This window comes from Mesoplodon bidens (genome assembly GCF_964165515.1).
Source record: "Mesoplodon bidens genome assembly, chromosome: X".
NCBI lineage: Eukaryota > Metazoa > Chordata > Mammalia > Artiodactyla > Ziphiidae > Mesoplodon > Mesoplodon bidens.
In genome coordinates this window covers 108,436,821-108,454,066 of record NC_138163.1, presented here as the reverse complement: position 1 = coordinate 108,454,066, position 17,246 = coordinate 108,436,821, and the positions used below count along the sequence as shown (strand labels likewise).

The 17,246-nt window shown below is 36.4% G+C and overlaps 1 protein-coding gene across 1 annotated transcript in view; it reads left to right on the top strand.

The window, feature by feature from the left end:
• CFAP47 (cilia and flagella associated protein 47) overlaps window positions 1-17,246 on the top strand; it is a gene marked incomplete at both ends in the record, with an annotated part of 276,077 nt that overhangs the window by 145,909 nt on the left and 112,922 nt on the right. Inside the window, 1 exon segment of the mRNA XM_081223108.1 lies at window positions 5,548-5,659. Coding sequence (XP_081079234.1) covers window positions 5,548-5,659 — 112 coding nt within the window.

The window sequence follows — 17,246 nt, the reverse complement described above, 5'->3', positions numbered from 1 at the left end:
TTTGGTCAAGAAAAATCAGTTCTTTTCCCAAGTTATCTGCCTCAAAACTCCTATATTGTTTGGCACTGTCTGTCTGCCTTCTTAACACTCTTCACCCTTTATTTTACATCATTCTATATTCCTAATCTCCATGCCATTTCTGGATTGTTACTTATCTGGTCCTTTTATTCCTCTAGGCTTCTCATTTCTTTTCAAGTTTCCACCTTCTAAAGCATTCTTAGTCTGTACAACATCCCACTTGGCAGTTTTTTGGCTTCAAACTATCAACTAGGTACAAATGCCAAATTCATACTTTTACTCAAGATGTATTAGCTTCAGCCCCTCATTTTTGACTGCTTGCTGTACACCTCCACTTTGACAGTCTGCTAACAACTCAGACTCACTATATTCTTTTCATGTCTTTTCCTTGTTCTATTTTTCATTGCTGTTAGTATTGATTTTTATGATGCTGTGTTTTTTTTAAAAAAAGCCTTTTAACATATATTTAATCTCATTGCTACAAGAATAGTTTGCAATAGAAGGTTGAGACTTCCCTAACAGGAAAGAGAATATAAAAAAATCAGAGAATATAATTGAGATACAGGTAAAATACTATGGCATTTTATCAAAGTGACCAAGGAGGAGGAAATAGTTGTGCAATAAAGAAAACAGGAGACCTGGGACTTCCAAAATGGTGGAGCAAGGAGTTTCATAAATCTGTTCCTCCTTAAAAGCAATAAAAACACTAACAAAAATTGTCAAAATGAAAACTTTTAAATCTTGAAATTAAACAAAGATTTCAAACAATCTGAGGAGTATTTACTCAAGAAAAACTCTGAATCCTGGTAAGAGCAGGGTGATTTGTGACATTTTGACTTGACCCATTTCTATCCCTCTCTCCTCAGCTCTGCAATCTTGCAATCACAGTAGCTATGAAAACTGTAACCTTGCAAACAAAGGAAGAGGCAGACTGAGTATGGCTCTCCTCACAATTCCCATCCCCAGTACATTGTCACAACTAACTTGACCTTTCTTGTAGCTCTCTAGCAACACCCCACCCCACGAGCAAGGTGTTGTCATCTTTTGACTCGTTTCATATCTTGCTCAGATGGAAAGGCCCTATCCTCAGGACATTTGCCAAAAATATTCAGTAGCTTTACATTGCAGTTGCCTGAGGCTGCAGTAACAGTTGTGGCCAGCTAGAGTTTGGCTAAAAACTTGAAAGGAAGATCTGGGGAATAAGATGTCCATAGGGGATTTTAAAACTCTGACATATCCCTGGGGAACAAGCCAGCCACGTACACGTGCGGAGTGGTGCGCTTGCCCAGGGAAGGCAGAGAGGGTGCCAGTATTTTCATCTCTGGCTGATGGAGAGGTGCTGTGTGAGCTGGAAGCTAAGGCTAAGGTAGAGTTGTAAACTACCTGAGTGATGAAGGTATGCCACAATATGTATGCAATGCTCCTTGACAAAGGGTAAAAGATTTATTGTTTCAGACATGTAAAGAAACCTGTGACAAACTACAGGCATACCTTGGAGATATTTGGTTTGGGTTCCAGACCACCACCACAATAAAGCAAATATCACAGTAAAGCAAGTCACACGAATTTTTGTTTCCCAGTTCATATAAAAGTTATGTTTATGTTTACACTATACTGTAGTTTAAGTACACAGTAGCATTATGTCTAAAAAGAACAATGTACATACCTTCATTAAAAAATACTTTATTGCTAAAAAATGCCAAAGCAATTACAATAATAACATCAAAGATCACTGATCACCATAATAAATATAAAAATGATGAAAAAGTTTGAAATATTCCAAATATTATCAAAGTGTGACAAAGTGAACAAATGCTATTGGAAAAATGGCACTTATAGACTTGCACGATGCAGAGTTACCACAAACTTTCAGTTTGTAAAAGAAAAAAAAAAAAGAAAATGCAGTAAAGCAAAGCACAATAATGCTAGTATGCTTGTATTACTGACCACTAAGCTATTTACTGGACAAACACTACAGTGAATGCAGAATTTACAGAGTTCATCCAGAAAAATCACTAAATCAACAAAGAACAAAGCAACAAAAACAAGAACAACATAAACTATGGGGAGGTAGTGATCTGATTTCAAAAATGGCTACATAGGGCTTCCCTGGTGGCGCAGTGGTTGAGAGTCCGCCTGCCGATGCAGGGGACACGGGTTCGTGCCCCGGTCCGGGAAGATCCCACATGCGGCGGAGCGGCTAGGCCCGTGAGCCATGGCCGCTGAGCCTGCGTGTACGGAGCCTGTGCTCCACAACGGGAGAGGCCACAACAGTGAGAGGCCCGCATACCGCAAAAAAAAAAAAAAAAATGGCTACATTATCTTATATAAAATGTATATTTTTCAACAACAAAAATTATGAGACAAAGAAAAAGGAAATAAAGAAACAGGAGAGTATGGCCCATATACAAGAAAATAAGCAGTCACTAGAAGTTGTCTCTGAAGGGGCCCACATGTAGGATTACTGGACAGAGTTTATAATAAAACTTTTGTAAATATGTTCAATGAACTAAAAGAAATGGTATCTGAAGAATTAATGAAAAGTTTCAATAAAGAGTATCAGTAAGTATTAATATATAGAAATTATAAAAAGATAAATTCTACAGCTGAAAAGTACAATAAAAAAGGGAAACATTCACTATATGGGCTCAAAATATTTTCTAATTTCCCTTGGGATTTCTTCTTTGACATATTGTTTATTTAGGACTATGCTATTTTAAATTCTACCTATTTAAGGATTTCCCAAATTTCTTTCCATTTTTGATTTCTAATTTAATTCTGTTGTTGTCAGAAACATACTGTATATGATTCCAGCCGTTTTAAATTTATTGAGGCTTCTTTTATGTCCTAAGACATGGTCTACCCTGGAAAATATTCCATGTGTACTTGAAACATGCTAAAATCCCACAACTAACATCATACTTAATGGTAAAACATTGAATAACTTTCCCTGTGGTCAGGAGCAAGACAAGGATTTTCCACCCTTGCCACTTCTATTCAACATTGTACTAGAGGGTAGTAGCTAGTGCAGTTAGTTAAGAACAAGAAATAAAGGCATGCACAGTGAAAAGGGAGAAATCATACAATCTGTATTTACAGATATGATCTTATAAATAGAAAATTATACAGAATCCACTAAATATACTATCAAAACTAATAAATGAGTTCAGAAGATTTGCTGGATATGAGATGAATATACAAAAATTAATCATTTCTATACACTAGTGATACAAAATGAAATTAGTAATCATTTATAATAGTATCAAAAAGAACAAAATGCTTAGGAACAAGTTTGACAAAAGTAGGTCAAGATTTATACATTGAAAACTACAAAACATTATTGAAGGATATTAAAGAAATTCTAAATAAATAGAAAGACATCACTTGCTCATGGGTCAGAAGACTTAATATTGTTATGATGGCAAAACTAAAAAAAATTGAGGGCTTCCCTGGTGGCGCAGTGGTTGGGAATCTGCCTGCCGATGCAGGGGACGCAGGTTCGTGCCCCGGTCCGGGAAGATCCCACATGCCGCGGAGCGGCTGGACCCGTGAGCCATGGCTGCTGAGCCTGCGCGTCCGGAGCCTGTGCTCCACAATGGGAGAGGCCACAACAGTGAAAGGCCCGTGTACCGCAAAAAAAAAAAAAAAAAAAAAAAAAAAAAAAAAATTGATATACAAATTGAACACAATATCAAAATCCTAACTGACTTTTTTGCAGAATCTTACAAGGTAATCCTGAAATTCTTGTAGAAATGCAAGGGACACAGAAGAGCCAAAGCAATCCTGTGCAATAAGAAAGAAAGTAGATGACTCACACTTTTTCATTTTAAAACTTACTACAAACCCTTAAATGCAAAGCTATAATATTAAAGAAAATGTATTGGCATCAGGTAGACATGTAGATGAATGGAATAGAATAGAATGTGCAGAAACTAACCTTTATAATAATGGTTAATCGATTTTTGACAAGGTTGCTAAGAGAATTCAGTGAGACAAAATAGTCTTTTTTAAAAATCATGCTGAGACAACTTTATAGTCACGTACAAAAAAATGAATTTGGACCCCTTAACTCATACCATGTGCAAAAGTAAACTCAAAAAGGATCATAGACTAAAATTTAGTAGCTAAAACTATAAAAATCATAGAAGAAAACATACAAGTAAAATCTTCATGACCTTGGGTTCGGCAATTATTTTTTTAGGTATGACATTGGTGTGGCAAAACAATAAACAAATTCAAAGTTGAAATGTTTGTGCTGCAAATGATACCTTGAAGAAAGTACAAAAACAGCCCACAGAATGAGAGAAAATATCCACATGCCCAATATCTGATAAGGGCCTTGTTTCTAGAATATATAAACATCTCTTACAATTTAATAATAAAATGACAAGTAACACAGTTTTTTAAATGTGTGAAGAGTTTGAAAAGAGTCCCCAAAAAGGATATGCAAATGAACAATAAGCACATGAAAAGTTACTCAACATTATTAATCCTTAAGGAAATGCAAATCAAAATCACAGTGAGATACCACTTCACACTCATTAGGATGGCTATCATAGAAATGACAGACAAAAACTTTGAGAAAAGCTGTAGAGAAACAGGAACCATCATTCATTGCTGGTGGGAAAGAAAAATGGTGCAGCCATTTTGGAAAAGAGTTTTGGAAAGCAGTAATTTAAAAGCTTAAACATCTGGTTATCATATGTCCCAGCAATTCCACACCAAGATGTATGTCCATAAGAAAAGAAAATCTGTGTCTACTCAAAAACTTGTACATGTTTTCATAGCTGCATTATTCATAATAGACAAAAATGAAAACACCCCAAATTTCCATCAACTTATGAATGGATACACAAAATGTGGTTGTTATACAATTTAATACCATTCGTCAATAAAAAAAAGTGATGTACTGATAAACACCACAACATAGATGAACCTTGAAAACATTATGCTAAGTGAAAAAAAGCTAGTCACGAAAGACCACATACTGTATGATTTCTTTTTTATTAATTGTTCAAGATAGGCACATCTATAGAGGGACAAAGTAGATTAGTGTTTGCCTGGGCAGTGGTGAGTGGTGGGGGGGCAGCAAGATGAAAGTACTCACTAAGGTGAAAGTTGAATCTAGCCAACAAGAGTTGTGGCCAAATGCTGCTTAAATATTATTTATATGCTGTAGTAATATTGATGTAGAAATTCATTGAAATGGTTTATCTTTTGTACATCAAATTACATAAATAAAATTCTGCATGGCCTATAAAAGCTAGTCTGATTGTCTAAGCATCAGTGATCTTGCTACAAGTAGCAACAGAAAATAAACATTGTTCTTTTGTTCTATTTTTTCATATGTCTCAGATTTTTCTTCTGCTGTATGTATCATTTTTCTGGTTTGCTTTTCATTTAAAAGTGAACAGTTTTAATGGAAGTATTTAAGTTAAATTTCAGCTTTGCCTGTGCTTTAGCTTATTATACTAATTTCATGGAAATGTTGACATTATATAATTCCTGTTTTTGAATTCTCTTTTTTAGGTGTCCTCAGATCTTCTGATGGTGTGGGGAAACCCACACATCACCATAGACCCTGATAATGCAATTCCCTATATTCTACACGTATGCCCTTGGAAACGTGGTATATTCAAAGGTAACAAAATTGTTAATGAAATGTTATTAACTACCATACTGGGAAAGATGCGTGATGAGAATAAATTAAAAAGTAACTTAAATTTCCCCTTTCTAATAAATAACCCAGAGGGAAATTTAGTTTTCCATTTCAGTCATTACCTTTCTAAATAATCAGAGCTTTGGGGCATACATTTTATGTCTATAGTGCTATACTCTCTTGTCCATTTTTTAAAATTTATTTGTGGGACAAATTCCTAGAAGTAGAAATATTTAGTTAAGCCATTTACATTTAAAATTGTGGTAAACACTTTCAAATAGTTATATCAATTTATGAGCCAGACAGCGTCCTATGAGAATATCTCCTTATAGGACTAAGTATTATAAAAACATGTACATATACTTAATTGAACATGAAAAATAGGTTAAAGGCTTTGGTATATGTGAAGTTTTCTTCGTTTCTCCCTAGTAAAACATTCATTTATGCAAATTGCCTGATGGTCCCTGAAAAGAATTGCTTGCTTGGGAATGGGAGTGAGGGGTATTCCTACAAAGCTTTTGATGAGAGAGGAGGTGAGAGGTGTAGAAGACTAACAGGGAAGAACTGAGGGACTGTAATTCATCAAAGGAATAATTGTTCTATTCGGGAGAGAATTCAGTGTCCCATGGTGGTTAGATCCTGCTGAGGAAATTATTAAAATGTTGGTAAATGGATACAGTTTAAAAATGTAGAAAGCATACAGCCAGTAGCAATCTTGTACTGCCTGGAAGTAGTAGCCCCTCATCCTTGCTTGCCTCAACAAAGAATGTTTTAGGAAAAGGTCTGTACCTAGCATAGGAGCTGTAGAGAGCTGCTCCAAATAAGAAAGTACATAGAGAGTAGGCTGAATGCCAGCGCTGTTAACAAGCAGAAGGGAAATTTCAGAATGGCAACCACAGTGATCCAGTTACTACCACTGTAATAGAATATGCTACGGGTGAATAGCCAACCCACCTATCCCCACTCTCTACTTCTAGTTGGCTTGACCTCAAATGTCACCATAGGGGCTTCCCTGGTGACGCAGTGGTTGAGAGTCCGCCTGCCAATGCAGGGGACACGGGTTCGTGCCCGGTCTGGGAAGATCCCACATGCCGCGAAGCGGCTGGGCCTGTGAGCCATGGCCGCTGAGCCTGCACGTCTGGAGCCTGTGCTCCACAATGGGAGAGGCCACAACAGTGAGATGCCCGCGTACTGAAAAACTAAAAAATTAAAAAAAAATAATGTCACCATAGTCATAGCTGTTAGCATCTTGTGAAATCTTCCCGTCACTTTTCAGACATTTGGCTTTACAGAGTCCATTAACAATTCTCCATGTGATAGGTAGATTTTGAACTAGAGTGAGCCTATTCCAGGCATTTCAATAAAGTAGCATATTTTTTGCCATTTTTAATGTAATTCACAGGATAGAAATGTAAATTTCAGTTTTCATTTTAATCGTCAAATGACAATCCTAATTTTCCTTAGTTCTGGAATTTTAACTAGTCTTTTGTAAAGAGTAGCAAGTGATTCAGAATTGCTATTATTATTTTTTATGTAAGTAATAAATCTGAGTTTCCTGTTCTATAAAAGGCAGTGAGGTCTGCTATGTGTGAGAAGGAACATAAGAGGAACTTGAAACGGTAGAACATTGTTGAATTGGGAGTGTTTATGACTCCTTTAAGCAAAACGGAGCTGCTGATCCATGAATCAGACTCTTAAAGTTATAGAAAGGGAGCTAAGAAGAATTAAATAATCAGATTTAATATATCTTTCCTTTGTATAGTCATTTTTGTTGATTTTGGCAGCATTTCTGAGACCATAAAATTTCAAAACGTATTTTCACTGATCAGATAAGGACTCTTAGCATGCTGATTTGAAGGACTTTAGAAGAAATTTGGGGAACTTAAAGGCAACTCAGGATACATCGTTAGGTGAGGATGAATTGGGAAATATTGCTGGCTACACAAGAGCTTTTGCAGGCTTCATAATTTTGAAAAATATTTGCAAGACATGTTCGTGATTGTTCTTCCCAGGGCAGTCCTTTAAATTTGAATTAATGTTGCCATTATGATTTGGACAGGCTGAGCCTGTAAAGAAGGTAAACTCCATTTTTATTGATATTACTGTTGGAAGGCTGCTACAATATTTTAAGCAGTGTAAATGTAATTGCTTCTGAACAGTTGTTAGTCTGTTGTAATATAAAGAAAACTAGACTAAAATTTTCATACATATATGAGAACATTCCTATTTGTGCTGGTTAAAGAAGTATGTCAATGTGCATGTGTATATCACCCATCTTAAAAAGAAAAAACTTGGTGCACATTTTCAGTTCTGTCCTTAGTTATATAAACAATTATTTACAAAAGGCCTATAATTTGGAAAGTCTTGATAAGTATAGTAGTTATAAACAAAGCTGATCTTTAACCAATTATGCTCTGTTTGTTAAAATGTTTTCACAGATGCTTTTCCTCATATGTTGGCAAATACTCAATTGTTTGAGCTCCACTTAGGTGTAACTTTTGATCTCTAGCCACCACAGCCCCTCCCTTTGCCCCCCCACCCGGACTTCCCAACAATTCAGCAACAAATAAAGTGTTAACACATGCCTCAGGACTTGGATCCAGTGTCCTTCCTGACTGGTCAGAGCTGGAATATAGGTTTGGTAATTATTTCAAATATTACCACTGGATAAAAGATAGATCTCATATGGCTCCTACTTCCTAGGAATTCATATCTGGTGGTAGAAATAGATATCCATAAGTCATCTCAGTACAAGGTACACACTGATGTACCACGAGTTTAAACATGGCACTGCAGAGCATGATATTGGGAAACGTTAACCCTAACAGTGGGAGTCCAAGAGGGCATCTTAGGAGATAATGGGTTTGATCTGGACCTTAAAGGATGAACTGGGATTTATCAGCCGTTATGGTGGGGAGCGCATTCTAGCAGAGGAAACAACCTTATTGAAAACACAGAGAAGTTACTTTCTGTAAATAATGAATAGAGGGGTGTGTCTGGAGTGTGTGTTTGTGGTAGCCAATGCAGAGTGATATACAGTTAGAAAACCAGGCAGACTTTGCTGGACAGAGTTGTGTTTTACTTCTTACTGCAGTTGGAGCCATTGAAAATTTCTGAGAGGCATGAGTCAACTGAGTTTTAGAAAGAAAAGTCTGGAGGTAACATATAAAATGGATAGGAGGTACAAGAGAGGGTGGATAGATCTGAGAGATCGTTTAGGGGCCTTTAGCAATATTCTGGTTGATTAGTTCTCAGTATTAGTTTGTGCCTCTTCTCCCAAAAGCAGACCCTGAGAAAAGAGTTTAATTGCAAGTAGTTTTTTTGAGAGGTGATCACAGGAAGCACACTGACCAAATGGGGAAGTAAGATGCTGAAGGGAAAAAGTCAGAAAATGAGCTAGATATCAGATTACTGCTGAGACCTGGGGAACCTCACTGGGAACTTTCTGAGAGAATTGTCAGGCTGAAGGGTAAAGAAATTGGGGTAAACATCGTCTACCTCCTTTCCCTCAATGATTAAAGTTTGTTCTTAGGGCAGATTCCCCTGGCAGTGAATTCCCACTGGAAGAGTCATAGCAAACCACTGGTGTGAATGCGAACTGTCTGCAGAGGGGACTGAGTCATATGTGGCATATACTAAAGTAGGTGTCATGGCATATTGATTGGTAGGTAGAAATTTTGAGAAATGGATGGAACTGGAATTATCACAGGAGCCTGCAGTGAACTACAATCATGTTTCAGGCATACCTATGTGGAGGTTTAAATTTGAATGCCTCTTTGGCCATGGAACAAAAAGTTAAGGTTGACCACTTAAATGAACATTAAGGGCAGACCAAACTAAGCCAGTGCTAGTGGGTTAAAAAAAACAGAAGTGAAGTTTCAAGAAAAGTAACAATGGAAAATGATGCTGTAGCAGCTTGGGTTTCCAGGGAATCAGACTCTGAGATGGGAGATTAGCTTATAGGACATTTATTAGGGAATGTGTTGTGATCAACACTTGTGAAAGGAAAAGGTAAGAAAACATACTGACCGGAGGGAAAAGTTGAGTTTCCGGACAGGTGGAATGAAGGCTTTTAGTCAACTCACTGGGGCCTCTGAATCTGGGATGGTCCTCTGGACTTGTCCCAAGTTAGGATAAGGGGACTGGGCCTTTATGCTGCTGTGCTGATCAGTCATTAAAAGTGGACTACATGTGGAAGGAGGTTTGACCTTGGGTGAGGCTTTTTTTTTTTTTTTTTTTTTCACTCAAGGTGCCATGCCTAAAGAGGGCTTGACCAAATAGTCATTTTCCAGCATTATTCCTAGTAGCAACAGAAATAAGTCCTTCATTCCTGAAAAGGAAAATGGTTGATGTAGCATAATGTCTATCACAGCTGCATTTGATGAAGATTGAATAAGGAGAGAGAAGGGAGAAAGGCGAGTCAAGTGTACTTCTGATAGTAAGCAACTCTAAGGAAGGTGATACCATTAACTGCAAGAGAGATCAGCAGGTTAGATTTACTAGTTAGGGAGGGAAAGCCCAGTTCTATCTTGATTTGAAGATTATCTTTTTTTGTGTCAGTAAATTTCATAAAAATGGAAAAATATTGAATCAGTCAACCTAGATATGAAAGCATAGAACCTTAAAGGGAAACAGACACACAAAACCAAGCAAACAAAAACACCGTGTGTAAAGGCAGAAATGTGTTAATGACTAAATGCATTAAAACGTAATGGCCTAATTCTCTCCTTAACAACCAGAAAATGACCTCTCTGGTCATTAGAATGCAAAAAGCAAATATTACTGTCCATTATTACAGGATTAGTATGTAACAAAATATAGACATGTAGTAATGGCCTGTGGCTTATTTGTAGTAGTGAAATATGCAACTAAATTTCCATTCGTCTCAGGTAGAAACTTGATTTTTTGTACAAGGCCAATATTTAGTGAAGATGATTAGGCATTAACAGTTAGCATATACTTTAGTAACAATAATCCTTAAATTTATTTTGATTGCAATAACATGATTCACAAATATGATTTAGAGATGGCTGTAAACATGCATGTTCACAACATAGAGCAACTCACTCCTAATATAGCACTTAAGAAAATGAACTTGTAAGAATTAAGGTTATATAATTTGATATAACCTACATATCATTTTTTCTAATAGTTTGCTCCATTTGCTCTTCAATAATCTACATGGAACACATATGTCTCTGGCATAACTGTTCTGAGTTTCTTATGAGGAAATCACAGTAATCAGCTCAGTGCCCTCCAGCTTGTGAATATCAGGGTGATAATATAACTTTAAAAAGCAGATTTTAATAAAAACAAACAGGTGACTGTCTAAACTTGTGGGAATACCCCTAGGGCCCCCTTTCTGTGAAGAGAAATGAAGAGTTATGAAGCTAAATAATTAATTTGGGGTTTAGTAGTCCAAAAATATAATGTGAAATCGGGACCCCAAACCATGCAAGCCTGGGCTCTTTGACAGATTTGTTTTCTGATTCCCAATTATGACCCCGAAAGGCAAGACTCCAGGATACCACAGAGTAGTTCATATTCCAGAACAGATATCTCCAGTGATGGCTCAGTGCAGTGGATTCCTGCTTTCTTAGCTTGTATGTGTGTTTAACTTAAACTTGGCAGTTGAGAGAGGATTCTCTGAACATCTCTTCCAACATATTATGGAAATGGCGATCCCTAGATATCTTTAAACAGCTTTTATCTTACTGTTAACCAATACAGTTGATTTATCTAACCTAAGCATAAGACTTCGTAATTATCCCTTATGATCCCCCAGTTGTGAGGAACATACTTTCATCTCCAGGGAAGAAGTCTTTAGAAATCCTTCCAATTGTTAATGACATTTATTTGTGAAAAAAAAAAGGGGGGGGGAACTTGGGTAGTTGAATATCTTATCTTTGTCTGCAGAGTCATGGAAGTCCACAAGGACTATTTATTGAACTATTTAAATTTATGAACTAAAATCAGACTGAAATAATTTAATATGTTGATCATGGCATGGTAGCCTAAAATGATCTCTAAACATTAAACAAGAGTATTTTTACACCTAAAACTAATATAATGTTATATGTCAATTTTATCTCAATTAAGAATAAATATTTAAAATTTTTAAAGGATATTTTCATAAACCATTCACTTACAGTGTCAAGTATTTAATTGTTCAGGATACTACATGGACACAGTTCAATACTGTGCTTTAACTGTTTATTCTACAGTAGAAAACTAAATGCTGAGAATCCACGTTTTAAGGTGGTTTCCAGTCATATTAGTAAATTTAGTCTCTACCCTGAGCATTCATGATAAAGTAGTCTTAAATTCTCTCTTATATCTGTGCCCCTTGACAAGCTGATAGCTCTAGAAAGTTGGTAACAATGGTGATTTTGATGTAGCCCACAGTTACCTTGTATTTTTTCAGCAGCAGCCGGAAGTACTTTTTCACTTGCTGAAAAGTGATTGCATTCATTCAGTTCAACACAACTGTAAATTAGAGCTAAGATTTATTTCTGCAAATTTGCAATTCAGAAGTCCTTATGCTAGAATGAGATCTATTATGACATTGGCACAAGAAAGCCTACTCTAAATGATTGCAAACAAGCTTTTAGTCAGCTTTGCTAAAGATTTTTAAAAATTTCTTTTCAATGAACTTCTGCTTAATGTCAAAATGGAATGTTTAATGTGAGCATAACAAAGTTCTTAAGTTAGGCCTATGTTTAAACAAGATGGGGGTTTCCCTGGTGGCGCAGTGGTTGAGAGTCCACCTGCCGATGCAGGGGACACAGGTTCGTGTCCTGGTCCGGGAAGATCCCACATGCCGCGGAGCGGCTGGGCCCGTGAGCCGTGGCCGCTGAGCCTGCGCGTCCAGAGCCTGTGCTCCGCAACGGGAGAGGCCACAACAGTGAGAGGCCCACGTACCGCAAAAAAAAAAAAAAAAAAAAAAAACAAGATAGGAATAGTTTTTATAGCTGGCGTCCTGCTACTCTCCACCATCTAGACAGATATGTATTACCAGTTGCCATCTTTGAAATAGAAATTCAGTTCAAAATTTGATTTCTAATATTGTATGTGATGAGAAGCCTGCTTGTCATGTGTATTTTCAGAATGTGATGCTGAGCAAAAGTAGTGCTATTTAAATTTGCATTTTTTCATTTAAAGTTTGGGCAGTATGTTCATGCTAACCAGCACATCACAATGGCATAATTGAACATCTTTTCCTTTGATATCTCTTATCTTACTGCTATTGTGTTGCAAAGGAACACTTTCGGAAGTCACGTGTGACTTCAACCTCCAATTATATCATTCTCTGGTTGGGCGACCTTGGCAGTATACTTAACATCACTGATTATCAGGTTTCTTACATGTAAAATATAGATAATACTTAACCTTTCCTTAACCTTAACCCAGGGTAGTTATGGGCATAAAATGGGAATATATGAAAAGTACTCATCTAGTAGGTGCTCAACTAATGTTTATCACTCTTATTTAATATGCTAACTCCCATTTTTGAAAATTCCCTAACATGATATGGATATATGGGAGGATTTAGGGCTTCTTTTGTCTCCACTCTCTCCTAGTTTGTCTCAATGAAAATGCCAAAGAAAGTGCTATCAAAAGCTTGGCTAAAACTGAATTTGGATCTTGCTGGCCTGTTCCCACCAGTGTTTTAGACTGTGCACAGTTATAGGAGCATAAAAACCAATTAGATGCCACTGGTCTTTCAAAACAAATGTTGGTGCTTTAAATGCCATAAAGCATTTTCATGCTCTTTTAGTTGAAAAATATGGTTTACAAAAAAAAAAAACAGGGCCTTTGAGGCACTGCAGAGAGAATGAATTGGGTTTGTTTGTATCCTCTCATGGTCTTCTGGGATTTCCTCTTTGCTTTCACCATCTCTGCTTTCCCAGGCAGCCTCTGCTCTGATGTTTCGTAAAAGCTCTAGCCACCTGCATGGTATTACCCTGGGGGGCTTGTGAACACTAGATTTGTTTTTCCTGCCCCTGACCCCAAAATCAAAATTAGTATTAACTCTAGTCTCAAGGTCTACTCAGATGATTGGCTAGAGGTAAATTCATGCACGTTAATAGATCAATGAGCAACAACAAATCCTGCATTTTCTGCCTTTACACGGGATGATCTGTCCTTTGAGTGCCAGACTAACATTGGCCTGCAGACCAACACCTGGCATATAGCAGCAGGTATCTGGTCAGTGTCAAATGGAAGAAGCAATACATTTCAAAAATAAAATTATTTCTAAAATATTTTTTAAATTGCTTAGTAGTGCAGTAATAGGAGTGCAGTAAAATATGAGAACAAGGAAGATTTACAAACTTGAAGAAAAACATAAATTTGAAAACTGCATATATTCTGTCAAACTGAAGGAAGACACTCTTGCAACTCCAGTGTTTGCCGTGGGGTCATGTGTCAGAGACATAGTTCTCCCTGGGAGTGCAAGGTAGGCCGTAGATGCTCTATTGAATATGAATTTAGGTTGCTTTCAGAAGAAGGCTCTAGTGGCTTCCCAATCCACCCATGATATTCTGGTTAAAAGCTTTATATTTGAATTTTGAACTAGTGATATATGTATATATATGTATATGTATATATATATATATACACACATACATATATATCGTTATTAAGAAAATAAAACTTTCTCCCTCATTTCGCCACCTCTCTCTCTTATCCCCCCTCCTGTGTGTGTGTATGTTGTATGTGTGTGTGTGTGCACGTGTGTGTGTGTGTATCCTGCTTTACTAGTCAAAAGAATTTGTGTATTTTGTAAGGAGTTATTTATAGTAAAATGAAAATATGATTTGGCAAGTCATTGGCTTTTAAAAAAATTTATTTATTTATCATGTATTTAATTTTTGGCTGTATTGGGTCTTCGTTGCTGCGTGCGGGCTTTCTCTAGTTGTGGCGAGCGGGGGCTAGTCTTTGTTGAGGTGCGCGGGCTTCTCATTGCGGTGGCTTCTCTTGTTGCGGAGCACAGGCTCTAGGCGCGCGGGCTTCAGTAGTTGTGGCTCGCGGACTCTAGAGCACAGGCTCAGTAGTTGTGGTGCACAGGCTTAGTTGCTCCGCGGCATGTGGGATCTTCCTGGACCAGGGCTCGAACCCGTGTCCCCTGCATTGGCAGGTGGATTCTTAACCACTGTGCCACCAGGGAAGCCCCCAAGTCATTGGCTTTTCTCAAGTGAAACTTTTACTGAAGAATCTCAGAGAAAGGGGTTTATTGTAAATAATTTATTCATACACTTTTTAAAAAAAATTTCAAATTCAAAGCATCATTCAAAGAGGCTTTCTATTATGTGAGGAATTAAACATAACCTCTTGGAATTAAAAGGGTTAGAAGAACATTCAGAAATTCTGAAACTTTAAAACTATTTTTTGTCTTTTCAATACTTTTTCTTTTTTTATTGAAGTATAGTTGATTTACAATGTTGTGTTCATTTCTGCAGTACAGCAAAGTTATTCAGTTATACATATATATACATTCTTTTTTTAATATTCTTTTCCATTTTGGTTTATCACAGGATATTGATTTTAGTGCCCTGTGCTTGCATCTGCTAACCCCAAACTCCCATTCCATTCCTCCCCACTCCCCACCCCGGCAACCACAAGTCTATTCTCTATGTCTGTGAGTGTGTTTCTGTTTCAGAGATAGGTTCATTTGTGTCATATTTCAGATTCCACATATAAGTGATATGATATGGTATTTGTCTTTCTCTTTCTGACTTCACTTAGTATGATAATCTCTAGGTCCATCCATGTTGCTGCAAATGGCATTCTTTCGTTCTTTTCTATGGCTGAGTAGTATTCCATTGTATATACGTACCACATCTTCTTTATCCATTTGTCTGTTGGTGAGCATTTAGGTTGTTTCCATGTCTTGGTTATTGTGAATAATGCTGCTGTGAACATAAGGGTGCATGTATCTTTTTGAATTATACTTTCGTCCAGATACATGCCCAGGCGTAGGATTGCTGGATCATATGGCAACTCTATTTTTAGTTTTTTGAGGAACATCCATACTGTTTTCCATAGTGGCTGCACCAACTTACATTCCCACCAACAGTGTAGGAGGGTTCCCTTTTCTCCACACCCTCTCCAGCATTTCTTATTTGTAGACTTTTTAATGATAACCATTCTGACTGGTGTGAGGTGGTACCTCATTATAGTTTTGATTTGCATTTCTCTAATAATTAGCGATGTTGAGCATTTTTTCATGTGCCTCTTGGCCATCTGTATTTAAATATTTTTTCTTAACATGGATCTACTTCAAAAAGTTTTGTGAATACTGGTGAACATTTCCCTCTTAACATTCTGCAGTTTTATAAAATGTGACTCCTGTTTTTATTGTGTGGATGGGGTCTAAGGATGCTTTTTAATGCTAAAATCCATTTTTATCTCATGCAGAAATTAATCATAGAAATAAGTTGAAAATAAAATGAAAAAAAAATGAGGGCTTTACGTGGAGGCTTAAGAAGCCACCTTCACAGTGCAGTGAATCCAGACAAATGAGCAAACAATTATATTTGATATCAATGGAACATGCATGGCTTTATAGAACAAGAGGAGATATAGATAGAGATTTTAAATAGATAGATGGATAGATAGATAGATAAAAGTCTTCTGGCTATTTAATATGATGGCTTCATTAATTATCCTGTATTAATTATCTTGCACTTGACATTGCCTTGTGCGGAAAAGATACTCATTGGTGGCTGTGAACTTCTCTTAAACACACCCTGCTTATACAGTACTTCCAATTTGGGGTGACAGTTCTCAACTTCTGTCAATATTCTGCTCAGAAGTGGTGGGTATAATATCTGAAATACACTGTATTTTTTTTAACACCTTTATTGCATTATAATTGATATACAATAAGTTGTACATATTCAAAGTACAATTTGAGAAGTTTTAACATGTGTACACCCATGAATCCATTGACACAATTCAAATAATATATTTTACCCCCTGCAGTTTCCTTGTGTCCATTTTTAATCTTTTTGCCTCTGCTCCCCTCCTGCCCAATGCCACCATTGCCCTGGACAACCATTTATCTGTTTTCTGTCACTTTATATGCATCTTATAGCATTTTATATATATATATATACATATATATATATATATATATATATATACACACACACACAGATATATATATACACATGTATACTATATATATATAACTATATACATATATATACTATATATATACACACAATATATATACATAATATGTAATATTTTATATATTATACTAAATATATAACAAATATTTATAAATAATATATTTATATAAAAATTATATATAAATACAAATATTTATAAATATATAATATATAATAGAATTATAAGATATATAATATATTGTGTATTGTGTATATTGTGTATTGTGTATATTGTATATATGTGTATATATACACACTATATATTGTGTATATATATATTATATATAATAACACATTGTACCCCCCTTTTTTGGCTGTTTTCTTTTGTGCATCGTAATGTTTTTGAGAGCCATCCACACAGTGTATCTATCAATAGTTTATTCCTTTTATTT